The sequence below is a fragment of the Equus asinus genome, chromosome 1, assembly GCF_041296235.1.
Source record: "Equus asinus isolate D_3611 breed Donkey chromosome 1, EquAss-T2T_v2, whole genome shotgun sequence".
NCBI classification, from domain to species: domain Eukaryota; kingdom Metazoa; phylum Chordata; class Mammalia; order Perissodactyla; family Equidae; genus Equus; species Equus asinus.
In genome coordinates, this window is record NC_091790.1 from 179,079,935 (window position 1) to 179,106,818 (window position 26,884).

A 26,884-nucleotide genomic window follows, 5' to 3' on the forward strand; every position below is an offset into this window, starting at 1 on the left:
CCTCAGAGGTTACAAACAAAAACCTAATGTAGGAAATGTACATGAATAATCATAAGGCAAACAAAAAATATGTAATCAGAAAATAAAGGAGAAAATGAGATACTTTGACAGGATGGGAAAAACTTGGTAGACATGGAGAAGGCAGACTTAAGCTGGGTCTTAAAGGAGCAGAAGGACTTCTGCAGGCAGAAATGGGGAGTGGCAACGAAGGGCATTTGAGACAGGTGACAGCTTGAATAAGACACAGAGGGAAGAATGTGTATAGGCTGTTCAGAGAGCAAACAAGTGGAGCCGGGGCTAGCCCGGTGGCGCAGCGGTTAAGTTCGCACGTTCTGCTTCTCGTTGGCCCAGGGTTCGCGGGTTCAGATCCTGGGTGCGGATATGGCACCGCTTGGCACCCCACGCTGTGGTAGGTGTCCCACATATAAAGTAAAGGAAGATGGGCACAGATGTTAGCTCAGGGCCAGGATTCCTCAGCAAAAAGAGGAGGACTGGCAGTAGTTAGCTCAGGGCTAATCTTCCTCAAAAAAAAAAAGTGGACCTAAGGTAGCAGGGTAAGTCTTGAGGTGCAGTTCTCTAATGCAGTGCTTGATGAGGTTTTGGTTTGGCTACTTGTTGAGTTGCTTGAATTATTGAGTTGAACAGCCATCACAATCAAACTTGCCAGGTACAGAGCCAGCTCTGAGCCTGCCTCTGCTTTGGGCCATTTGAGCAGGGGCTACTCTGTATCGAGAAGACACCACACAGCAACTCTAGCTCTCTCGCGCCTGTGCACACACACACCCACACACCCACATTCACACTTCTGGGAGGCCTCTAGCATAATGGTCAAGGCAGTCTGGATTAAAATCCTAGCTCTCGCCCTTCACTAGCTGCACAACCTTGGGCAATTTACTTAACCACATAAGCCTTACTTCCTCGTTGAAAAATGACCTTGATAAAGTAACACCTACTGTGCAAGAATGTTGTGAGGATTAAATGTGAATTAATGCATATACAGGACAAGGACTGCATTATACAGCACTTGTGTGCAATTTAGAAAATTTCCGCCCTCTCTCCAGGGGGATACAACCCTTCACCAGGGCGCTCATCTCAGTGAGTGGAGAGGAAGATGGGTGTCAGTCCTCTCAGCCCTTTACCTAAGCATCCCTGTGTACAGCACAACCCACACAACTGTACATAGAAGCCCTGAGGAAGGAATTTAGCATAATGCTTGGTTATAACAAGAACTCAATAAATACTGGCCATCATTATTCTTATTAGGTGGCAAACTGCTCTAAAATACACTATTGAGGCCCAGTCAGAGGCCATCTGGTTAAATTTGTTATGACAAACAACTGATGCATTCACAGTGCACACCTAAGAGTTCCAAATACAGAATTGAAAGGCAAACCCACTGGGCGTTCATTCCCGTTAAACTCTCCTCCCCCCAGATGGTGCTTCTTTCACAGAGGCACAGCTTTAGCATGTTTTGGTGGAACTGACCTCCTTTTAGAAATAGCCTTTATTTACCACTAACTCAATCCACAGCCAGGTGGTATTTGTCTCCCACAGCCTTCCTTTAGTTCTTTGTAGCGGAGGAAGTGGTACTTCTCTCTCAGAGTGTGAGTGTTGCAGAATATGTTTAAACACTGCTTGAGGAAATTCTTCTCACTAGATAGTAGAAGGCTGTAGAAGGTCTGTTAGCCACTATGGAGAAACTCCATTAACTTCCTAACGCTTGGAATTCAAAACCACAACATCATCAATAATGAATTTACCAAATACCAGCATTGCTTTACTATTTGCCCACCTTTGGCATTGTTAGAGGGGGAGAGTGGAGGCAGGACATGATCATTCAACCTTGTAGTTAGAAAAAAGTTATTCTCCAGACACCTAGTCTCCATGCCAGAGGAAGAATCCTGCCCAACTTGTCTTAAGAGTATATTTTCATTATTCCTACCTCCATCTTTTTTTATTTTTTTGGTTCTAAAGAACTTGCAAACTTTGCTGCACAAAAGATAGCTCTCTGAGAAGTCTTTTAGTGGAATTCGTGTACATCAAATTATAAGGATAACTTGCTATTTAAGCAATTATTTAATAAATTACTTTGTAAAATGAAAATTTTCTTTTATTGCTATTTAAATCCAGTTGTGAATATACCATATATGTTTGCATATTTTCTCCCTTTTTGTCACTCCCAAGTCTGACAAGTTTTGAGCAGAAAATATCAGGCCTTGTGGGTATTTTTAAAAAGGTTTCCACAAACCATTTAAAACAATATGAATGAATTTTTTAAGTAAAGCAAATGGAATAACGACTGTAGAGCCTCTTGACTGCCCTAGCCGTGCATTCTGGTGAGTGCTGGGGCAGCAGTTGCGCTCCTGTGCTCCGTATTCATTTGTGAACAGAGCACCTCCTATTAATTTGGCACAAAACCTACATCTCAATTTTAGTGATAAAATATCTGCGAAATTAGGAGAAAGAAGAGAAATTGATAAATCAGATCATGATGTTTTTCTGCCTAACATGCTCCTGTGGCTTCCTCTTGCCTCCTGCAGTGGTTCTCAGACTCAGAACACTTGAGGGACAAACTCATTCCACAGCATTTGAAGGTTATGTCTTTGTGGAAGGGTGGGTGGGAGAGGATGGCAGGTGGGTTATATTAGACTCTCCATAGGGAGGGTGTGTTCAAAATGTTCAGACTATACATGTGACCTTTAGACAGTCTGCTGATTACTACCACTCACTCTAATTCACCCCAGGAGAAAGTCCTTTCTTACTTCCACTGCCCAAGAGGAAGAGATAAAATAAAACCTTGACTTCCCTAGGTCAGTATATAGTGTCCTTCATGTTCTGACTCCTGTTCATTTACTACAGGCTCCTCAGTGCATTCTGTGACCAGCTATAGTAAGTGTTCATAATTCGCCTCACATATGCCATTTTCCCTCAGACCTATGTGCATTTTCTCTGCCTGGAATGCCTGTCCTTTTTTAGGTTATCCAAAAAAATCCTTTTCATCTTTCGATTCTCAGCTCAAGCCTTTATCTTCTCTGTGATACATTCTTCGTTCCCTCCTGGAAGCTAAGCATAGCCTTCTTTTGGTCATCTCTTCATCTCCTCCATCAATTGAGAGTAAGAACGGCCTTGTTTAATATTATCATTTTACCTGGCACATAGTAACTAATAAATCCATGCCTAGCAAATAAATGAATGTAGTACTATTCGAAGGGGAATAGATCTCATCTAGGTCACTCAGAAATGATAATGTAGGACAGTGAAATAAACCAGGGTAAATCCTATTTAAGGATTAATCTATTAGACTCTGTTTTAAAATCTACTTCACATAGAAGGCAAAGAAATGGCAGCATCGCAAACACAATATTTTAGGAGAATCTGAAACTTTACGAGTAAGGATTGTTCAGGCCATAGAACCTAAAATGATAGCATTATAGATTCTTAAAACTTAAAGGGAAATCAGAACTTGTCTAATTCCAGGCCTAATTTTAATATTTCAGCTTAGAAAGGGAGGATCCAGAGAGGTGAGAGACTGACCCACTTGCAAGCCTCTCGGCACTGTCCTTTCTGATGAGTGTAGGTCATCTGAGGAAGTATCGTGGGGAAGTGGGCTCTAAGCTGAATCGAGGACCACAAAGTGCGGCTCAATTCTAAGCAGCTCCAAGTCCTCTTCGATATTGATCATCATGTCGCAGTCCTGCCCTCCACCTTAACCATTTGCCCCTCTGTGTCCATGATTTTCTGAGGAATTATAAGAGAACAATTTTAAATTCTACTTAAATTTGAAATATGGCATTCTTTTGATTCAAAAGCAGTTGTTATTGTTAAAAAAAAAAAAAGAAAGAAAGAAAGAAAGAAGAAAACAAACCTAAAGGTTGCTAAATCCAACGGTCGGTTCTCAGTCCTCATCTTATTGGACTGAGTGGCAGAATTTGATAGAGTGGGTCACTCCCACCTGCTGCACATATTTTCTTCCCTTCACTTGCATTCTGTCTTGTAGCTTTGGTTAGCCCGGGGCTCATCCCTCGAATGTCTTTATTTTTATATCTACACACACTCGTTTAGTGAGCTCATCTAGCCTTGTAGCTTTAACTATCACTAATTTATTTCTCCAGCTCAGACTTCCCCCCCTAAACTTGGACTCACATTCACCTGCCTACTTAACCTTTCCTCTTAGACTTTAACAGGTATTTCAACCTTTACATGATCCAAGCTGAGCTCCTATTCCTCTACTCTAAACCTGCTCCTTCTGGAACCTTTCCCAGAGGTTAACAGCAACTCTATCCTTCCAGTTGCATAGGCTTCATTCTGGTCTCCCCTTTTTCAAATCCAACATCAAATCCAAGACAACTACTGTAGATTTTACCTTCAAACAGAGAAAAATCCCTGCATGTCAGATGGTGATATGTCATATTCATTGCTATAGCCTGAGTACCCAGAACAGTATGTCTGGAACAGTGCTTAGAAAATATTTATTGAATAAGCGAATGATTTTGAGATAAGTAAAAATGAGAATATGTTTTAAAATTTTATTTGCTTTAAAATCAAAAGTTAGATAAGTCAAAGAGGGAAATTAACAATTAGGAATGAAAGAAATAGATTTTTGCATGACAGCGAATTCATTATTTTAGATCACTCTGTAAATATGGTTCCTGAGCTTGGCAACACAGTAGAATCACCTGCAGAGTTTTGAGTGTCCCAATGCCCAGGAATTAAATCAGAATATCTGGGGAGGGGCCCAGGCATCAGTGTTTCTTCAAGCTCTCCAGGTGATACCAATGGGAGCCAAGCCTGAGAACCACTGCTCTGTAGAAATCACTCTTAGAGTTAGTGTTTCCACACTAATTATTTGCTCTAAATGTTTCATAGTAGAATCTCTTTTTGTCCCACTAACAAGCTAGTCTAATATTTCTTATAAGGTTTTCAACCACTCAGCATGCTGGTACTGTGTACAAAAGGTAGAGAATGCAAGAAAATCAACCTAAAACCATTAGAACAAATAAGTGTTCTGAAAGGCAGCTGAATTAAAGTGAATATGCAAAGACGGTTAATTTTGTATATGCCAATTATCACCAATTCAAGTATACTGAGGAAAAACAGTTCTATTCACAAAGAGAATTACAAATACTGAGGGAAAAGTACTTAAGAAATATTCAAGGCTTAAAGAATTATACTTTATATATGGTCAAAAGAAAAGTTTTGAATAAATTGAGACATACCATATTCCTGGGTGGGGATATTGAATATTTAAGACATATCAATTCTTCCCAAAGGAATCTAGTCTTAGGGTATTCCCTGTCACAATTCCATTTTGACTAGATGAGTCTAAAAGTCATCTGAAAGAGATCATGTGTGAAATAACAAAAATATTTACCAAAAAAAATTATGAGGGAGGAATTGTCCTGCTAAATATCACATCGTTCTATGAAGCTGTAATAATAAAATAGTATGGTACTAGTGAAGGAACGGACGGATATATGAATGTGACTGCATTTTTTAGTTGTGGGATTTAATTATCTTTACAAAAAACTCAACTCATCTTGCATTTGAATTGTGTACCAATTCCCCCTCTTAGAGATTCACTTTTACATATTAAACATTCTGAAAAACAAACTGTTTAACCTTGTTAAATGGTTACGGAAACAAATTTATTCAAACAGGAAAGGAAACTCCTTCTCTCTATTCCCTGAATACTATTTTAGGAAGCACTAGGATTGAATCCCGAACTGACCCATTCCTGGTGGGGATTCATACGCGATACAACTGCTACTAACTATTGTTATGCTTATTCTTCATAAAATGTCCCACAATTTATTTTATTTAACATTCACTTCACTAATTTAAATGTAAATTCCTGAAGGATAGGGACCGGGTAGGTCGTTGGTGGCTAGGGCAGTACCTGAAATGGTACGTGCTCAATAAATATTTGTCAAATATCACGTTTGTGAGAATCTCACATTCATTTGCTTGTCTGGGTCCTACCATTTTTGACTTTGTAAGATGTTCTATAGCCTGTGATTGGGTTCATTATTGTATACCATTCAGAGCCCCCTTGAAAGTAAGACTGGATGGTCCAGAGCTCCAGGACTGGATTACTACCCAGACATTCCAAGCTGTACAAAAACACCTTAACAAAACCTCAAACTCAACTTGATTTTAATATTTTTGATATTATGGCACATGTGAAGGAAATGTGAAAAGTTTGCCTTATGTGTGTGATAATTACATAATACATCCTCAAATCAGGCCACAACTAAGCCAAATATTTAGGAGAAAAATCATTTGGAAAGTCCAGAGTATTTTGTCTCAGTACTGACACTGTTTACTGGAGGTAAATCTAACTCCAGCAGAAATAACCACATTTTTCTAGTTTCCTGAAAGAATCACTAAGCTTACCTTTTATATTGAAATTGTTTTAACATACACAAAGTGCTTGGTCAAATTTGAAATGTAAAAATAAAGATCTGAATACATGAGGGGCAAGAGCAGGATCTTTTAATGGCAGAAAAGTTAGATTTACATTGAAAGTTTTGAATTTTAGCATGGTATGTTTTCTCATCAAATTCATATAATTTTCCCATAACAATTAATGTTAAAATTATCTTTTACAAAATCAAATATTACTTGATGGAATGTCATGCATTAACAACTTAGAAACTTGAAACATAACAGGTACACATGAAAAGATCAATTCTTTTCAGAAAGAACAGAATACAATTCTGAATTTTCAATAATTCAAATTCTGCTTTGGTTTCCAATATTAAGTTCTATTATACAGTCTTGATTATGATTATGTTTAGTTTATATTAAATAAGGTACTAAGAATAGTGGAAGTCTTCTTGATTTAGCACTATCAATTTGGGATATGTGAGAGGTCAGAATTATAAAAGACTAGAAGAAAAAGAAAAACTGTCAAAGTGCTTTGATGATCCATTAATGTAAAACCATTTTCTCTTTTTAAAACTCAAATGTGTGTTTGTGTGTGTGTGTCTTTGTTCTCCGATCCTCTCCTCTACAGCCTACTTAGGGTCTTATCTCTCTTATCAAATTCTGGCTTCTTTTCTATGCATTTGTTCTGTACACAATGGTAAACTTCTTAAGGACCAGAACTGTGTATCCCAGCCACCTTGGCATGCACATCCTGAAGTGTTAGCACCGCATTCTGCATATGCTAAAATGTCGGCATGTATAGAATTGACAACCAAATGGGATAGTTTCTTTCATGTCCACTTTATGTCCTAGAAGTATGATACTATTAATAAATCCTGTGTCTGTATAGTGATTGCTGTTCTTTTCAAAGAACTTCCATAGTTGTGCTCTTATTTTATTCTAGAAAGACATAAAATAATGTGAGCAGTATTTTTACATAGGCAGAAACTGAGGCACAGACATTTAAATGATTTGCCTTAATTCACAAAGATATGGACAGATCTGAGACTAAAATACAGATTCCCTGCCTTCTTTTAATCCAGAGTTCTTTCTCTTAGATGCACTTGAAATGTCTCTCATGGTAGTGAAAATTGAGAGCTTTGTTCTAAAAAAGAAAGATGAACCTGCTTTCTTAAAATTCACTATGACTCAGTTTTAATTGAGTTAACCTTTAGTTAAATTAGACAGGAAATAACTGCTACCCCACATGAACAAGTTACCAGTGTGCAGCAAAGCATTTAGTGCATGTTTGACGCATGCTCTATATGGCAAGCACTTCCCCAGACACTGGTGATAAAGTGATAGATGTAGCTGAGTCCCAGTACAGAATTCTCCCCACTTTTTGCTCATCATTGGTGTAGCGTGACTGCGGCGCTACCTTCCTAAAAACGACCCTCTCATCACTTGCCTTTGTGCTGCTGCATGGAAACCAAACTACCAGTGATGTCAACAGTGCAGGTTCTTCCAGGGGCCGGTGACCTCAGAGCTCCTAATGGAGTGTGGTGCTAATACATTTGACTCACAGGTTCACTTGTTTGACTTTCAGTCTGAAAAAACAGTGGAAAGCACAGCAAAAGCAAACAAGCAATTATCAAAGTACCGGTAGCATACTACAATAAAGGATTTCTCTTCTTTTCTCACATTTTTCTACTCTGTTTTATACACAACTGAAATAAAGTGTAAATTTTTTAATCACAGGCTCCAAGGCCAAAATAATGAACAAGTGCAGAAAGGGAGGAAGGAGGAGGAGAAAATCTGAAATATATACAAGTAAAAATGAAGCCAAGTGCGATGTACATAGGTATTGCTTACTGAGCTATAAAACAAAGTAGGATGCTCCAAGGTGTTTAAACAACAACATTTTGCCCAGAAGGCGAAGATAAAGCTATAGTTCTGTTAAGGCTTTTATAAAGAACGGGCTCCATGGGAAAGAAATGTGATGAATGGCTTTGTGGGGGGTAGATGTGATTGTATGGCTAATCATAGCAAAAACTGTGTTTTTAATTCATAGTCAAAGGCCTGCCAGCCCCACACATGTTTTCAGGAACTGAGAGTACCTGTGGGCAAGTGAGGAGTATAGTAGCAACAGGTGCCTTAAGGCCAGGATGCCACATTGCTCCCTGGAAGTTCATGTACAACGCTACCTAAATCCCTTGTTCCCAAAATAAAAATGAGTGGCTCCAGGGACAGTCCCTCTAACACGGTGCTCTAACCAGTTTTTCCTAAGACTCCTCATATCAGTTGCTATAATTATCATCTTGAAACAGGACATGCATTTCTTGCTATATATAGATAGAAGGACATGTATTTGGATGTCAGTGTCAAAATATGTACCTTCCTCAGGACGACAGTAGTATTCAATAATCTTTCACTGCTCATCACCCCCCAAAACTCACCCTCACCAGACAAACCAGAGGTACACTGTTCAAACATCTGATTCACTTTGTCTCCATTTTCAGCAGGAAAAGCCAACTCCCAAAACAGGCAAATGTGGAAGGGATTATTAGCATTATGAACAAATAATTCTCTTAAATATTTGAACTGTTCAAGGCACGCTTCATTGTGTGTGTATAGAAGATTGACTACTTGAGGAATAGACCTCATAAAAATGGTAGGTGCCATGGTCATTGTGTTATTATTATTTTCATTATTACTGTTATTATTATCTCTCCCATATTACAGATGAATAAATTGAGTCTCAGAAAATTCAAGGAGCAAATCTAAGGTGACAGTTACAGTAAGTGGTCAGGCAAGACTTGTTCATACATCTATGTCTTCTAACATGTTTTCATTTATTCATCACACAGTCTCTCTTTTATGTCCTTTCTATTATTTTAAATATTGTATGATACAAGTAGATCTATAATAACTATTATATATTGCATAATACAGGCATAAACTGATTTGTATAAGAGCATAAATATCCCTGAAATGTGCCAAACCACATTTTAAAATATTGGGTATAGATTTACCCATAAATTGCATTGTACTGTAACCTAGCGTATGAATTTTTAATATTGTAAGTTAAAAAAAAGTATTGTGTAAAAATTAAAGAGTTTCACAATGCTGGTTGCTTTTAATAAGAATTCTTTGTTGAAAATTTCCAAATTAGATTAATAATAATAAAATACACACAATGTTCTAACCTTCAACGTTGACTGTTTCAAGATGTGGTTAATACTGGTATAAATACAAAATATTTCCCGGGGTTTACTCCAAGGATGACTGAAACACAGCCTCTTTTATCACAAGGAAGAGTTAGAACCTCTGATCTCACATTTATGGTTTTCCAAATTCTAAAATAAAACTGGTAAGATCACTGCAATCCATATGTTTATTCATCAATACCAAGTACGAAGAATGGATCAGAGAGAGAAGACAATAAACAAAAGCATATAGTGCTCTCCACAGCCCAAGGAAGGGAGAATTCGGGAAAAGTTGGAGGATCAATGACAGCAAACCTAACCCAGGGCCTGTGAACCAGGAAACGAGAAACGTCGATCAACCTTGGGCACTAGGAGGTCCCTGAGAGGCTTAGGAAGAGTTGTTTTAGTGCAGTGGTGGGGACAGGAGCCAGATGGCTTTGTGGATGCTGACACTGGCCCGAGTTAATCCAGGGATAACCATGTCTAAACAAACTCAAGACAGATTATTTTCATTAGAAAATCAGTAAGACACTAAACTTTTTTGTTTTTTTTAATAGAAAACAAACAACCCTCCCCAATTAAAATCTTGATTTTCTACTTACCTTCTATCTGCTGCTCACTTTTTGTAGACTATATATATGTTCTACAACTTGACCTAAAATTCTTGATCAGATTAGATGTCACTGACCGTCATATCCTGTCTGTGTATCAGACGGGCAGCCATGAAATGCAAATCAAATGAAAGACAGTAAATTCGTATAAGAAGAAGGTTGTATTTAATGAGATTTGACATGAGGCTAAAAGATGGAGAATGAGAAATAGTGTGTGTTAAAATTTATTACAAGTGGATTTCGATCTGTAGGTGCACAGACTTAGATTTATCTCTTAAACAGCTAATTTAAAAGTATTTTTAAATTCTATTTAAGTGGTTTTGCTCTGTTCCTTCAGCAGGAACCCTCATCGCAGGTGGAGTGGCAGATCATTTATTTTCATGAGAGCTCTTTGAACCAATCAGGACACAGATATTCTTATTACACCTCTGTGGCCTTGTGTTCCTTTTGATGAGAGTCTAGAGAAGTCATGGGTAATACTTTACTGTGTGCCAAGAACTGCTTATGTTTCAGTTGTACAAGGTCAGATCTTAATTTAACCACCAAATGAGTATTTAATTTTAGCTATGCAGAGGAACACATTGGCTCCCAGGCACTTCCTCTGGTTTAGGAAGGCAAGGCCCTGGATAAGAATGACAAGACGATCATTCCAAAAGGTGAGATTATGAAATATTTGATCTGTACCTCACCAAGTAGCTTATTGAATAGTTTAGTATTGGGAGTGTTTAAACAGATGGAAATACATATTGTGGTTGCTTCTTATTACTTCCTTACTGATTGGTCACTTGTGGCTTTGACTGTCTAGGGCCCTTTTAATTAGAGTAAAGCCAGGGTTGTTTCATTTGTTTATGGAATATTATTAACTCAATTGCGTAGTTACTAAGCATAATGAAAAATAATATCGTGAGAAAAATAGATCAAGAATGAATATGCTTATAAGAAGTCTCCCTATACATACTATGGAATCCCAGAAGGGTCTTAGCTGATCCTGGTTTCTGAGAAAAAGTTAAGTGATTTTTGTGAATAATCAAAATAAATCTCTCCAAGCTTTTTCATCACTTAGTTGGAAAAGATGAATGCTTTGTGTTCAGATGGAAGATGTCTCTTGAACTAGTCAGATGGAAAAAGGAAATCACTAGAAATGGAAATTTGTTTCTGCAAGTGGAATCATAGAATCTTGAGGTTGGAAAGTCCTTAAAATTTATCCAATACCATCACCATCTGGTTCTTGAACTAACAGATAATTTCTAAGGAACCTCCTACGCCTAAAATGATTTGATTTCTATGAAATACTGGTGATATGGCAAGAAAATCCTGACATTGCTTTGTGCTGAGACCATTAATTTATTGTGATAAATTATCACAGTTTTACACTTAAGTTGTTTTTGTGGGAATACCTTGTTTTCAAATGAAAATTTGCCTAAAATCTTTATATTTCCACTAGAGTTGTTAGATGGATTTGCTAGTTGCTTGCTTAAATTCTTTTAGAAAACATTTTCTGAGGCTTATGAATTTTTAGGTTACAAAATGAGATCTGCTTTTCATTGGTTCCATCAGAGTAGCTGGGTCATTAGTTATGATACCATGCTTAAGCCTGTGTGGCCTTTTATGTTAGACGACTAGGTCTATATCCACATGTCCACCACTCACTAGATGTGTGGGCTTGGGCAAATTACCTAACCACTCTGTGCCTCAGTTTTCTCGTTTATAAAAAGGAGGGAAAGTATGTTGTAAAAATTAAATGGCATAATCTATTTAATTTATTTAGCTTAATGTCTGTCACAGGTATGCACTCAATCGGTGTTACTTATAATAATTATTAAATTCAATATAACGAATATTTACTGAGGACCTGCTGTATGCTTGATGGTGTACTAAACCTTGGAAGGGAGGAGAGAGATTGGTGTTGCTTCTAGGGAAAAGTCTAGAATGCATTATTTAAAGTCCGCAAATACCCTGGGGGCATGAATCCTAGTGTCTTGTGTCTAGTACCGTGTGTGGAACATAACAGACATTGAATACCTATTTTTGAATGAGTGAATAGGACGGTCTGAAAATCCTTAGGAAAAAAACGTCCCTGAGAACTGGTGAGTCAACTCTCCTCCGTTGTCTTTGTGATTAGTCGAGAAGGGGGCTGTAGTAGATACCAAGCATCTGTATTTCCACAGGGTATTCCACAGTATCTCTTGATGGTTGTCTTGTTATCAAAAAGGAGACATTAATACCAGATGGTGATGCCTTTGGGAGGGTTTGTCACTGGATAAACAACTTTTCTTGAAGGGTGCTAAATAATAGATCAATGTCAACCTGAAGACGTCTGTCCTGTGCCAATTTCTGTTCAACATTTATCATTATCAGTGGAGCAGACGGACATAAAGAAGACATGCAAATAGATCTCCAAATAGAGCAATACTTGGCTGGATAGGAAGTACATTAGACCTTAACAGACTGGAATAAAGGTCAAATCTAAAAAATAAAGTAGAAGAGAAATGTAATAGGATTAAGTAGAGAATCCTGTACAGAATTGAATAGCAATAATGTGGGAAAAAATATGACTCGTAGAATTTGGGGCAACAGGGGTCCTAATCATGTTTGTAACATGTTAGCCCTGAAATTCATCTGAGCTTAGGCTAAGTCAACAGATCTATAGTGTCGAGGAAAAGGGAGGCGGTCACACCTGCTTAACGTTGTGTTGGTCTGGCTGCAGCTGTTGTGCTGCCTTCAGAGCCAATGGTTCAGAGTCCCTTTTAAAAGAGATGGATAAATGAGTGTGTTTACAGGAAAGCAATCAAGGTGGTGGAGGGAAGTGAACCCACATCACAGAAAGAACAGTTGTCCAGCCTTTGGAGGAGAAGGCTCAGTGGGGACCTCACAGCCTTCCTGGGAGATGTTTAAAGGGCTCTCATGTACAGAGGAACATTTTCTCAGTAAGGCTCTGAGGAATAGAACTGAGACTGTAGAATAATGGTTTGAGGAGTTGTATTCAACTTAAATGTTTTTCGTAATTGTTAAAGCTGGCCAAAGATGAAGGGTGGTGTGGGAATGTTGTAAGCTCCCTGTCACTTTGGTGTTCAAGCTGAGGCTGGACAATTACCTGCTGGGCATATTGTAAATGGAATTTACAGGTGGGGCTACCTGATGGTCTTTAACTCTGATGTCTGGTGATTCTGGAGAAAAGGAAGAGAAAAAAATAATGAGAGTATCAGAGTGTCTGTTCAAGGGTGAGGAATAGAGCTAAAACTGCGAAACAAGAGCTAGAATTCTACCTTGCCCTTCCAGAGGAGTTCAATCACAGAATAGTAACAGGGGATGTTTCTTGACTACTTGCAACACGGCAGACACAGCTAATGAGGCAGTCAATCCAGGAGGGCAGGGTTTGAATGAAGGTTAAACTACTACACTCAGCCATCTCCAGCAGAAGGAAACCAATGACCTGTATATGATTTCAAAATAACATATGAGACATGCAATGGCTCATTATTGTTTGATGGAATTTCAGATGGAGGAAGATTTGACTTGAGCACCAGACAGGAACTTCCACCATGTCAAATGAAACATACCATGCCCAGGAACAAATATTGTTAAAAAGAGAGAATATATGTATGTTTGTATTTGTATACATATGGATGTATGTATATGAACAATATTTTTATTAGGATCGAGATATTCAATTTTTATTGTTATTGTCACTAATTAATATATTCAAAACATTTTTACTCACCTTACAACTCAGTTGTGTAAACCAAATGTAGCTATTGTATTGTCTGTAACTGGCCTCACATTATCAGGAGCTGCCACTCACTAATTTGTGAAAAATAGACTTTGGTCTCATGCAGACAGATACAATAACTTAGGTAATGCAGCCTTTGCATGGATGACTCAGGTAAATGGATCAGTCTTTCAGATTTCTGCTCCTCTTCATGGCAAGGAACACTCTCCACCAGATTTCATCTGCTTTGGTATAAATTTGGGCAGTTTCTGGTCCCAGTGTCACCAAGGTCCCTGGCCTTGTGGAAGGAAGTGACCTATCTCACCACCTATCAGGCTCAGCCAGTGAACCAGGTGCCAGGCCAGTTTTTTGGAAAGCTTTGTAAGCTTTGACTCCATAAAGTCAACCTTAGTCCCTTCAAAGTGGCTGGTCACATCTGACTAAATGAACATCATTCTGACGTATGGCATGTTATCCATGACATTAAATAATCTTCAAGGATATGCATTTTAATAATTGTGTAGTTTTCCATGGCTCAGCTATACAATGTCTTATACAAATTCCCTTTTGTTGTGCCTTTTATATTATTTCTAATGTTTTGGCAGTTTAAATATGGCTGAGGTGAACATTTTCACATACCAATCTTTTTCCACATCTCTGATTATTTCTATGAGATAGATTCCTAGTTGGAGAATTACAGACAAAGGGTAGGGCTTTTTGAAATTCGTATTATCGTACTAGCTGTGATAAGGGCACATCTATTAATAAGCTGCTTTTCACGGGCCGTGCTTACTTTATTATTTTCTATTCTATAAGTTTATATTCCCCTAGAAATTCACATACTTGTGAATCTAAAGATCCTTCCTACACTGTGTGAGTGTCATTTTCAAAAGCTAACATGAATCTTCCTATGTCTCTGTCCTAATTGAATTTGACTTGGACGTCAATAGTAGAGAATAACAATATCTAATTTTGTGATATGAAACTAGAGATAAGCAAAATTAGTGTGACAGGTTTTATCATTAGTGTATTTACATAGAAATTAAACCTCAGTTAATGCAGCCCCAAAATTGGAAGTGAACTTGGCAAAAACATATGTATGACTGAGAGAGAAAACACAAGTTTAATCTACTCTTTTGCTAATTTTAAGAGTAGTGTATATTGATCATTCAATTATTCATTCATTCAGCAAATACTTAGTGAATTCTTATCACATACAGATATCATATTTGGTGTCTAGAGACCAATAGGTCCATTTTGTCTTCTTATGTCTTTTCTAAAATATCACGTTGCATCTCTTTGGGGCAACATAAAAGTAGTATTCATTTTCTGGACTAGGATTTTGTGTGTGTATGTGTTTTAAATTTATCAGCAGAACAAGTTGTGTTGTTAAGAAAGATGCTATTTGAGTTGATATAGTTCTCCCGTCATCCACAGGGTTTCTGTCCAATAGAAAAAGCAAATACCATAAAAAGGGAATTGCTGTAATTTATTACTTATAAGTAAAAGCTACTGTGTCTGTGGAGTGGAACCCAAATCTGACAGAGTTTTATCTGTCTTTGAAGTCTTTTGGGGATTGCTTGCTCTGTTGCTGAAATCAGCCTAATGAAGCCATTTATCTGATTTGCCACTTTGTGCTACAAGATTCTGAAAAAATAAAAGTGTGCAGGCACCAAATAAAAATCAAAGTTAAAACAATATAAATAAGCTTTATTTATATTGATTTCAATGTATCTTTAACATTACACATTACAAAGAGCAGAAAAATGAGAATGGTCATTATTTTGTATCTAATAACTATATTTTCTTAAAACAACAACAAAAAAATGAAAATGCCTGTTAACGATTGCTATTCCTCTGATAGGACAAATCCTGATGATTCGCTCTGGGACTTCTAGTAGATGAGCTCTTCACTCAAAAACTGTAGCGGTTTTCAGGTGAGAGAAAACTTCCTTGGGCTGTCAGGGTCCCCCGTTCCACACAGCAGAACCTGCACCTCCTTCAGAACCTCGGGGTTTGGATGTGGGCTGGCCTTATATAAACTATGAAGAAAACCGAATTTTACTGTTTTTCCCTTTTCGTATCCTCTCTTATCACCTCCCACTAGACTCAGTTCTAGATCCCTTGCCATCTTCCCTGTCCCATGCCACCCCTAGTAACTATTCCACGAGATCCTGGTTCTACACTTGGGGTTGGTATGGTGCTAATGGCATTTTAAAAGGGACACTGGAAGGTGGAACAATGTGCCCTAAAGGATAGAATCTCTCACTGATGTAACAGAATTACACTGATGTGACAGCTGCTGAGGGCAGTGTGATATTTATGGACACAAAGCCCCTCCTTGCACCATGGAAGCAACTGTCCACTCTGCGAACTCTTAAGGCCAGCCCTGTTTAGGACACATGGAGATGGTTTCAATTTTGTTATGCCCAAGACAGAGTGTGAGGGTGAGTGGGGTGAACACACTTGGATATAATTGGAAGTAAGCCAACCAAACAATTCATAGAGAACAAAGTTATATTCACCCTTGTTCAGGGAAAAGGAGGGCCTTGGTCCCATGCTGTGGGAGCTCCCAGGTTTCAAGGAAAGCTCTGAGGAGCCTCGCAAACTTATCAACAGTATGGTATTAGCATGGATCATGGTAGTTTAGAGAATCCGAGGCAGAGAAGTGTCATGTACTCATGTTCACTCCTGCATGATACCTTGCAAAATCGTCCCAACCTCCTGACCACTTCAGTCAGGCGCCAACTGGCATGTTGATCCTGTTTTTTAGAGAGTAATGTTTAGACTCCAAGACAAAAAGCACGAAATGAAGGCAAGCTTAGAATACCTCAGAGCACCCTAAGTAATATACAGCCTTCTTGCAGGGAGCCAAAGATAAAGATTTAGGTGTCCCTGGAAGCTATTTTTTATTTTTGGAAGTTATTGTCATGAAGAGCTGGCTGTTAAGAGCAAGATCACAGTGTTTACTTTTAAGGGCAACAGACTGTGGATTGTTTTCCTGCAGCTTCAGAAAGACCTTAAAAATGAAGGTACTCTGCGCTCTGTCCAGATGCTCCTTATTAGTTCTGTGACACTGTGAGGGTCTTTTAACCCCTCGAAGCCTAAGATTCCACTTAGGCACAATAAATCTATAATTCGAGTGAGGATTTAAAGCAAAGCAGTGTATGCAAAATGCTTTGCAGGGTGTTTGAAACAAAGCAAGCACTTGATAATTTATGGCCATTATTATTGTTACCATTTTTATTATTACCGAAGATATTCTAAAACTTACATGGTCACCAAACTTTCCCTTTTTCCACTATCTTAATCTAAGATTTTACTCAGCCCATCTGTAAAGTAAACTAAAAATTGTTGATATCTAAATAATCCATTTAGCATTTAGAAATCCTTAATTTAGTGCTTCTTTACCTGGAGTACGTGAAGTGGTCTCAGAGGATTCATGAATTTTTGAAGAATCCTAAAATTTTATGCAAATTTTGAGTGGGCATGTATCCTTCTGAAGAGAGAATCCATTGCTTTCATCTAATGTGTTTGTGACCCCAAGCAAGGTTAATCAATGCTTTAAATGAAAAGGCTAATATTATTGCCCCAACTATTTTGTAAATCAGCTACTTAGGGAGAATAAATAAATCTCACTAGTGAGCTTCTCCAGAACAAGATTGGCAAACTATTATTTAGAAAGGATCAATTTAATTTTGCTAGACTGAGAAGTTGGGCCCCTGTGAATAGGTCTTAAAGAATGTCAAAATATTATCTGACCTTTCCCTACATTCCTGGTTGGTGCTTTGTTTAAATAATTTTAAATAAAACCAGCAATAGACTGTTGCCAACCTTCAGTTGGGATTGAGTCCTTGTCGATTTGAATTTGAGAGATAAGTGGCTCCCCTCTTGCCCTTCTCATTGCGTCTTGATGTCTAGGTCCATCCCAATGATGCTCCTTTGATTGTCTGTCTGACCCCTCAGAGCACCTGCACACAGATCTTCACTTCATCCCAAGCTTTCAGCAAAAGGTTAGAGACAGCTTATGTTAGTTGAGGGTTGTTCCACATTGTAAGAGTTTCTCCACCATTTGTACCCTGCTGTCATTAGGGATACTAAACAGTTAAGAGTCTTAGACAACTTCCTTCTGGCTGATAGTTAAAAGGACATTATAAAAAATAACAAAAAACAGCACAACTTTCCATAGATCAACTCAGTTCTCTAAGGAGTCTGTGGTATCTCACATACTGAAGCCCAAATTTCCAGCAGGGTTAGAGTTAAAGAGTCTGTGGTATCTCACATACTGAAGCCCAAATTTCCAGCAGGGTTAGAGTTAAACCCATGATTTAAATAGGTGGAAGTCTCTGTATCCCGTTACTAATCCCAGAGCCATGCAATCCCCCATCGCCACAGTGACATTAGTGAGAAAGGCTCCAGGCAGTGCCACAGGTTTAACTTTACCATCTAACTGCTGTCTGAAGGACTCACTGCTTGTCCACTAGTCAACAACATTTTTCCAGTGACCACGGCGAACAGCCATTTCCTATGGTTGACTAGACGTGAAAGTAGAGAGAAAAGATGAAAAGGAAAGGGAAAGTAAGATTTTTTCCCTTCAGAAAATAGTCCAAGTGAGTTTATAAAACACAAATATCTGAAGAAGTTACAAAGCAAATACAAAATGAGTGTAAATCCAGATGTTGAGAAAATATTATATAAGAGGAGGTATTCACCGAAGACGAAGGCCAGAGAGAGACTGGAGAATTTCAGCACGGGCTTCCATAGGAAGAACATCCTGAGCCAGACTCGGGGCAGTGTGGGCCATGGGAGCAGCTGGAAGGGCCTTGTGAATGAAGAGGAATACAATGTAAAAGCACAAAAGTGAGAAAAATGAAGCCAAGCAGAGAGTGGGCAATTAAATTTGTTGAGTTGGAAGAAAGACTCCATACCTGAGGAAAATAGTCAGTTCTGAGAATAAAACAGAGCCTTGATTATGCTAGTGTTCATTTATTGACTCATTCATTAATTCGTTCAACACACATATAGAAACCATGAACCCTTTGATGGTGCGTCCCTGGGCACTAGGGATGCAGACTAATTCTCTGCTCTCATTAGGCTACATTCTTGGGGGAGGAGAGAGACAATGAACCCATAAACAATAAATAAAAAATAAAATACCATTTGAATCTATTTGGTGAGTAGGTTTCCTAGGGTGTATGTTGGCCTTTTGAGTAGACTGCGATATCATCATGGTGTGAGGGGACATGTTTAGCGGAGTGCTGTTACTATCTCATGAGCAGTCTCCAAACATTATCACTATTGTCTCCTTTCTGTTTCAAGGTGACAGTAAGGCCAATGCAGAACAATGAACAATAAAATCATAATGATGCCATTGAGTTCACGCAGTCTGTGCACAGGTCAGGGACCTTGGCTGTCAGCATGTATAGAACAGTCCTTAAAATTTGAGCTTATCTAACCTTGAACAGTGAGAAGAGGTAAAGCAGGTGTCAGCTGTGTGTTGGAAATTGCCCACAGAATACTGTTTCTGATTTTTCCCCCTTGAAAACACACATTACAATGTAAAGTTTCTATAGATAATACATTTTGGCTTAAAAAGTACCACTAATCAAAAATAATTTCAGATCGGTCAGTCAACTTAGCTGTGGAATTACTTTGATTTTTACACTTACTAAATTTTCTCTCTAAATAAGATATAGCAATAGATCTAATAGTAATGAGAAACGCTTACTCCTCTACTTTGATATTTGGAAGAAATAAGCCAATGAGAAATAATCTACATTTTCATGAATTATCTTCAGACGAGATGGGCTAGTCAAAAGCAACAGCTTGTAGTAGATAGAGCTATGCAGGGGAAAGGGATGGGGAATCTATTGGAGGGCTGGTCTCTGGTCTGGGGATGGAGTTAAGGTGGTCTTCATCTCAACTGTTCAAATGATGCTCTGAGACCAGTCAGACCTTACAGCTTTCCCTGTACGACAAATCAGAAAACAAAAAATGGAGACCAAATAGTAGCCATGTAAAGGTCAAGTCAAGAACCATCATGGACATCATAGCCACAGTATTCCTATCCTTTCTGAAGGAGAAAACCAAATCCTGAGGCCCTTCCCTTGGGGAAAAGATTGGGAGACTGGACAATAAATGGTGTCACGTCTATCTCTTCTCATTTATTACCCAAAACACTAAATAATTAGGCCCTTTTTGTTTAATTTCCTATTGTTAAAGAATTATCACCTCAGTTCAGGAATGCGACAGGCCATAAGCACTTTTGTGCAAATGAAGAAAAGATGCTGCTTCCTTGGGGGCATGCATAGCACTCTGCCAGGGTTCATAGCTCAATTAGGGGAGATTCAGCTGGATTTCCTCAGCCAGGAGCACTTGTGTAGTGCACATGCTCACAACCACTCATGGAGGCTCTGATTTGGTTGAAACAAATGAGTGGATTAGGGAGAACTGAAATAGCCATCAATAAATTTTATAAATCAGCCCAGAAACCTTGCTGTTTTTGACTCTTTTCTTCAAAAGCAGGAGTTCTTTTTCACTCTGCTTATGGTTTGCCAGGTTAATTTGCCTGCCGGCAGTTCCCACAATTAAGTCTTACTTAATAAAGCTGGTCTTTACCATGCCTGTCCTGACAGTAGCAGTTTCAGCATCCCTAACTACATTAAGGATGCTCTTCTGCCAAGGTGTCAGAAAGTCTCACTCCATGCCAGGAATGCAGGTAGTACAAGTCCATAGAGGTGGAACCCAGAGCACCCAGGGAGCCATGTGGTCTATCACACGCAGCCAAGTGAATCAGTGAGGAAGTTCTCTAAGTGTCAGATTAACCCTCTCCCGTCTTATTTTAAAGTTCTGGAATTTGGAAATCTGTTCACTTCGTATATGAGACTAGATGGTAGTTTCTCAGGAAGAACGGTGCTTGACGTTCTTAGCTCCTTCTATTTAGTCTCCTTTGTGTCTTCTCTGTTTGGTCTATCAGATTTCCTGAGGGCAAGCTAGGCCACTACATTTGTGACATTCCGTTCTCTCTACTTTAATTCAACAAATGTTCATTGAGAAGCTTCCCTGTGCCAAGCACCCTCTAAAGTCATAGGGGAGGAAAGATGAGTGAGGTAGAGCCCTTCACCTCAAAAAGCATAGAGTGTTCGAAGAAGTTGAACACAAACACAGAAATAACTGCAGTTCAAGGCAGCCAACTCAAACCATTGCTGCTATGAGGTAAGGAAGAAATCAGCAAATAAGCAAACACAGCATATATAGAATAAAGAAAGAGTAATGAAACACTCACTGTTCCCTATTTCTGCCACTGTCTTACTTCTAATGTGCTATGTAGAGCAGTGTCTTGAGAAAACTGATGGACCAAAATTAAAGTCAGAAACATGGGAAAAGTGAACTCTTGTAAGTCCAACGGCAGTCAGTACTAAAAATAAAGTCAGAAATTAGAAAAATGCAGACACTCAAAGGGCAGGTAATTAAAGGTTTCAGAAGTTAGACTGGGCTTCATATATAATATGGACTAAAATGTTAACTGCATTTGTATTTGTTAAATGGGAAAGCTGAATGCAATTTAGTTTTGCATTTTGCATCTTTCATGTTAACTCTATATGCTGTTCTATACTTTTTGCTGATAATAAGAAATTGCCTCTTTCAAAATTATATTCAGTCATGGATACTAATGATGACCCTGATGAAGACCATCTTGCAAGTTATGATATTCAGCTCAGTATTCAAGAATCCATAGAAGCCAGCAAGACTGTATTTTATCCTGAAAGGTAACATTCTAATTGACCACCCTCGACAAAATCTCTTTATGACATTCATTTTGTTGTAAATAAATGAACGCTGTTTCCTGACACCTCCTCCAGGCAAATTCTTACCCTTCTTTTCTGGCAGGGAATGAAATAGCTTTACAAGGGCCACTGTGCATAGATTTAGCAATCTGATCTTCCGCAAATCCCAATCTCATGTGGAAGATGAAAATAACCTAGATGGGGAATTCCTAGTTGAATTCAGTTCTACAGGATTGCCCATTTTCTGAATTAATATGAACTCAAAAAGGACAATAAGTAATTTGAACAAATTTGCAACTACAGTTTATACAACTAATATATAGATGTATACAGAGGTCTATTCTATATACTCTAGAGCCCTTTCTGCTACTGACTCAGGCAAATTTATAAGTAATCCATTTGTGCATCTTTAAAATAAGAAGAATAACGCTAACCCACTTGACCCATAAGTTCAATGAATGGGAAAAGGGTTGTGAGCTTTTATTATATATGACAAAGTAATATATAAAGCCAAGCCTATTTAATATTCTGTTATCCAAATGACAGAAGTTAACAAATTATACATAAAACTGATGTTTAATGTTAGCAGGCATTATAGAGTCTAAAACTGCAAAAGTAGATTTCTGTCTTGAACGTCACACATTATACTTCTGACAAAACTAAACTTTAGTGTATCTTTACATTCCATTATAGCATTTAGAATCTTGTGTTCTGAAATTTAGTAGTGTTTTGAATAGATTCAGTGCTATAAAATTATGCTTTTGAGCTTTTAAAAAAATGGATCTATTACATCTAAATTTTGAGTCTCTTTAATTTTTCCCTTATCTCCAGCAGATTTTGAACTTAAGTGTTCCCAGGAAGGCATTCACAACCCTAGAATGCCGGCAGATGTTTCTGCTTAATAGAGTTTAACTGTTGTGAAATACCTTGTTTCGTTTGAATAAACACACACGCCAGAGAATTGCCATAGGGGCTGAAATCATGACCTGCTGGACAAGTGGCTGGGAGTTCGTTCAGTAAATGCTCAGCCTGCTTTCACTTTTGGATCTGTTGACTTAAGACTCTAACAGGCAGTGTGTATCCTAAGCTCCCAAGTAAGCAATTCTTAATTAGCAATTCTTAAGTTTAAAGCAGCAAACATTTATTAGACATAGAGTTTTTAAAGTTGGAGAGGCCTTGAGATCTTCCTATTTCATTCTGTCGTTTTGCAGATGAAGAAACCACCACTCAGAGGCTAATTGGCCTATGCAGAATCACTGTATCACAAAACCTGAACCCAGCTCTTCTGACTGACTCCAGTTGTTTACTCCTCTTTCATTGCTTAGAACTAACCTTTAGAGACAGCGTTATAATCTTGTATTTTGTCATCTTCACCAATGTCTCTAGATCCAGTGTATCATAAATATACTCTGTATCTGACTCTTAGACATTTACATTTTTAAAGTGGATAAAATCAGCTGTGTGTATTTCCTGTAGATCTTGATTATTAAAATTATGTACAAAAACTCAATATAAATTAAAATTTTTGGTTCCTTGAAGTATACCACTAGAATAAATATTGTTTATTTTTTTTCCTCTGGCAGATTTGTACCACTAAGTGATCAAAACAGAAAAATTGTGGAGGCCATAAAACAAGGTAAATGGCTATATTGCCTACAGTGGGATGCATTGAAGATTCCACCTTGCCAAGACAGGAGTTTATCAGCCCATGTGTTTAATTTAGGTCACATTCTTCAGCTCCAGGAGTATGTGAAATATAAATATGCATTGGATGAAGCTGACGAAAAAGGATGGTTTCCATTGCATGAAGCTGTTGTTCAACCTATTCAACAAATACTTGAAGTTGTTCTGGATGGTGAGAGAACATAGAACCCCTTTGACCAAACTGAAGCAAGAATGTAGAAGTAGTGAGGTTCTAATGAACACAACAAGCAAAAAGAAAAAGCAATATTAAAGATTATTTGGAATTTAGAAACGCAATATTCATGTTTTAAACTCAGTACAAAAATTAGTACATTTTGTGAGGTTCAGGGTTCACCCTTTGCATCCTTCTAAGAATGTGACACAAGTTGGTGGGAAAGTCTAGTTATAACCTACAAGTGATAAAAGTTTGTCTATGTCATTAATTCATTGATTTGAATATAATGCTTTTTGCTTTGGGAAGTCAGTTTTAAATTTCTCATCTTGAACTATCTCTTGAGTTAACAATTTCCAAAAGATTATTATATAGTACAAGTAGCACTTAAAATATTTGTCCTTCTATTACATTAAGTTTTTCATAATGTAAACATTATAAATATCATGACAAATCGACCCAGAGTTAATATAATTTTGATGTTCTAACATAGTACTTTTCACATCTCAGCATCTTACACAACACTTTGAGAGTGCCTTGTCTTTCAACCTTCAATGTTTCTCCCTAGTTCTGTGTTCTAGGAAATAATGATAGATACTTAATGATTAGCAATCCAGCCAGCCAGCCAGCTAAAAAAATAAATAGCTAGACAGATACATAGTTAGACCAACAGATATGGAATTTGATGGTAAACATGGTATTTGTTTTCTAACACATTCTGACAGGATACACTCATTCAAATGCATTCTCATTCCCACATTCACAGACTTCATTTGACAAAAACCAATTTCAGATGCAATTTAAATAACAAAGGATTAGAGAGTTTCATAATTTATCAAGAAATGGAGAATTTACAACCCCTTTTTTTTAAAAAAAAGAGCACTTTGAAACATAGATGTTAGTTTTCTGGCTGTCAACCTTATTAGCAGGTCCATGCTTGTCCAATTCTACTCGCCATCATTTGATAAACTTTAATCATACCCCCTTTTGTCTTTCCTTTTTCGTCAGTTGACTTTGTTCAATCTAATGTAGATAATATTGCATTATTCTGATGTATGTGGTATACTTTAAGTAAAGATTTTTAACTTTACACAATGCTTTCACATCTCAGCATCCTATAAGACACTCTGGGAGTTCAAGACCTCTGATGGAGAAACACCCTTGACTCTGGCAGTCAAAGCTGGTCTGGTGGAAAATGTAAGAACTTTACTAGAAAAGGGAGTGTGGCCAAACACCAAAAACGACAAAGGAGAGACGCCCCTTCTGATTGGTAAATGACATTTTTTCCTAGAATTTTTGTAGTTTGAGATAAATAATAAAAATTTAATAAGTATTTATTGGAAGCCATTATATATTGACTAAAACTATGTGACCTCATCTCCTTCTATTCCCTGAGCTCCCCTCTAACCCCCATCTCTCCTGCCCTATGATTTTATTTTTCTGTCTCACGAAGAGATTGAATGTGAAAGATGGCTACATCCTTCAGCACCAATTAACCAGGAGGGATCCAAACTGGTTGGTTTATGAGGCCAGAAGTACCAGTTCTAAAGGAATATTCTCTAGGTAGGGTCCAGCTATAAGGAAGGTTGTGTGTGTGGTATGTAGCCAGCAGAAAGAGGCAGACAGGGGATTCAAAGGGGAGACATCATGTCCATGTCAAAACAAGGAAGCCAAACTGGAAGGAAGGGGAGCTGGGGGATTCCGAGCACTCAGATGCAGCACTGGGCGTCTATAAGGGGGTTCACGACTGTAACACAACAAAGGAATGATGGTAAACCTGAAGGTGTCATTCGTCTATCAGCTTCCTGTCAGTCTTGTGTATCCTGCTGTTTGTTGACCAATAAGAATTGGCAGATCTGTTTGTGGAAGTGGAGAGAGATGAGATTAACTACAAATGACCAGAGATAACATTTCCTTTCTCTTAGGGATGTAGGGTGGTGGAGTAAGAATTGGACTCGGCACCTGAGATCTGTGGATTTCTTCTCCAGTTTTTTTGAAATAAAATTGACATAGAATAGTGTATCAGTTTAAGGTGTATGACAGGCTTTGATATATGTATAGATTGCAAAATGATTACCATAGTAATTTTAGTTAGCATATGCCACCTCACATGGTTACAATTTTTTTTTCTTGAGATGAAAACTTTTAAGATCTCTCTTAGCAACTTTCAGATATACCATACATTATTGTTATATGGATTTAAGTCCTAGCTGTGAGTTTGTAATCATGGGCCTCAGTTTCCTCATATGTAACATGGAAATGCAACACCAACCATGCAGAATTGTTATAAAAATTAGAGGAAATATAAGTGTATAAAGCCCCTGCCACATGACAGATGCTCAGGAGAGGAGAGCTATTATGAAATTGTTTGTGTATGGCAGGAGGAGGAGGGGCAAGAGCCCTAAGATTATTTACTAGCAATCACAGAGGAAGATGAAGCATCATGAGCTGTGGCCGTAGCTGGTTAACACTACCACAGCCCCTGTTCATAGAGAAATCACTAGAATTTTAAAAACAACGTGAATATTGTTAATAGACAACTTAGACAAGTCATGAACGTTAGTCAAATATTTACATTCAACAACATTAATTCAACAGCATCAATGCAAGTAATGTTTATTGAATTCACATTAAGCAAGATGCTGTGTTGGGGAGTATGGACATAAAGGTGGATGGAATAATCTTCCTCCTCTCAAAGAGTCTAGCAGGAGAGCTAGATATGTTTTAAATAGAAAATTGGTGTTATAAATGCTATAATAAACGTGTATATTCAAAGTAAATTAGGGAACTAAAGAAGCAGTGACTCTGTGAAGCTTTCGGAAAGGTAGATGGCCTTGAGTTGCATTCTGGGGGGCCAGGGAGGGGACCATCAGCAGACAGGGGAGGGAAGATCTCCTAGGCAGGCCTTCTGCCCCTGGATAACTTGTTAAATGAGTAGTGCCCCATGTCAACGCTTTCAGCCTTCCCAAATTCAGATTTGATCAGACAAACAATCCAATTATTATAGTTAGGGTACAGGCAAAGCTTCTGTAACAAAAGAATACCCAAAGCAAATAACAACCAGGACGAAAAAGAAAGAAGTTCACTTCTCTCTCACACAACATTTCAGAGGTTGAGCGGCCCAGGGTTGGCAGGGTGGCTTTGCCACCATTACACAGGACTTGCAGATGTCACCATTCCCCAGCCAGCAGGAAGGAGGAAAGTTGCAGCCTTGGGAAAACATCTTCACCTTTAAGAAGATGACCTGGATATTGCACACAGCACTTCCGCCCATATCCCTCCCGTTAGTTCAGATTTTGTCACGCAGCCACACTTAGGTGCAAGGGAGGCTGGGATATTCAATCTCTGCC

The 26,884-nt window shown here is 38.2% G+C and overlaps 1 protein-coding gene across 3 annotated transcripts in view; it reads left to right on the forward strand.

Moving 5' to 3' along the window:
* Positions 1–10,673: 10,673 nt before the first annotated feature.
* Positions 10,674–26,884, forward strand: part of ASB15 (ankyrin repeat and SOCS box containing 15) — a 31,008-nt gene continuing 14,797 nt past the window's right edge. For 2 of the 3 annotated variants that reach the window (XM_014839156.3, XM_014839159.3), the window contains exons 1-6: positions 10,674–10,839; positions 15,757–15,829; positions 21,553–21,661; positions 23,263–23,315; positions 23,403–23,534; positions 24,646–24,804. In XM_014839156.3, coding sequence (XP_014694642.1) covers positions 21,555–21,661; positions 23,263–23,315; positions 23,403–23,534; positions 24,646–24,804 — 451 coding nt within the window. In that variant the 5' untranslated portion in view covers positions 10,674–10,839; positions 15,757–15,829; positions 21,553–21,554. The remainder of the gene's footprint in view (positions 10,840–15,756; positions 15,830–21,552; positions 21,662–23,262; positions 23,316–23,402; positions 23,535–24,645; positions 24,805–26,884) is intronic. The other variant, XM_070512625.1, reaches the window with a different exon arrangement.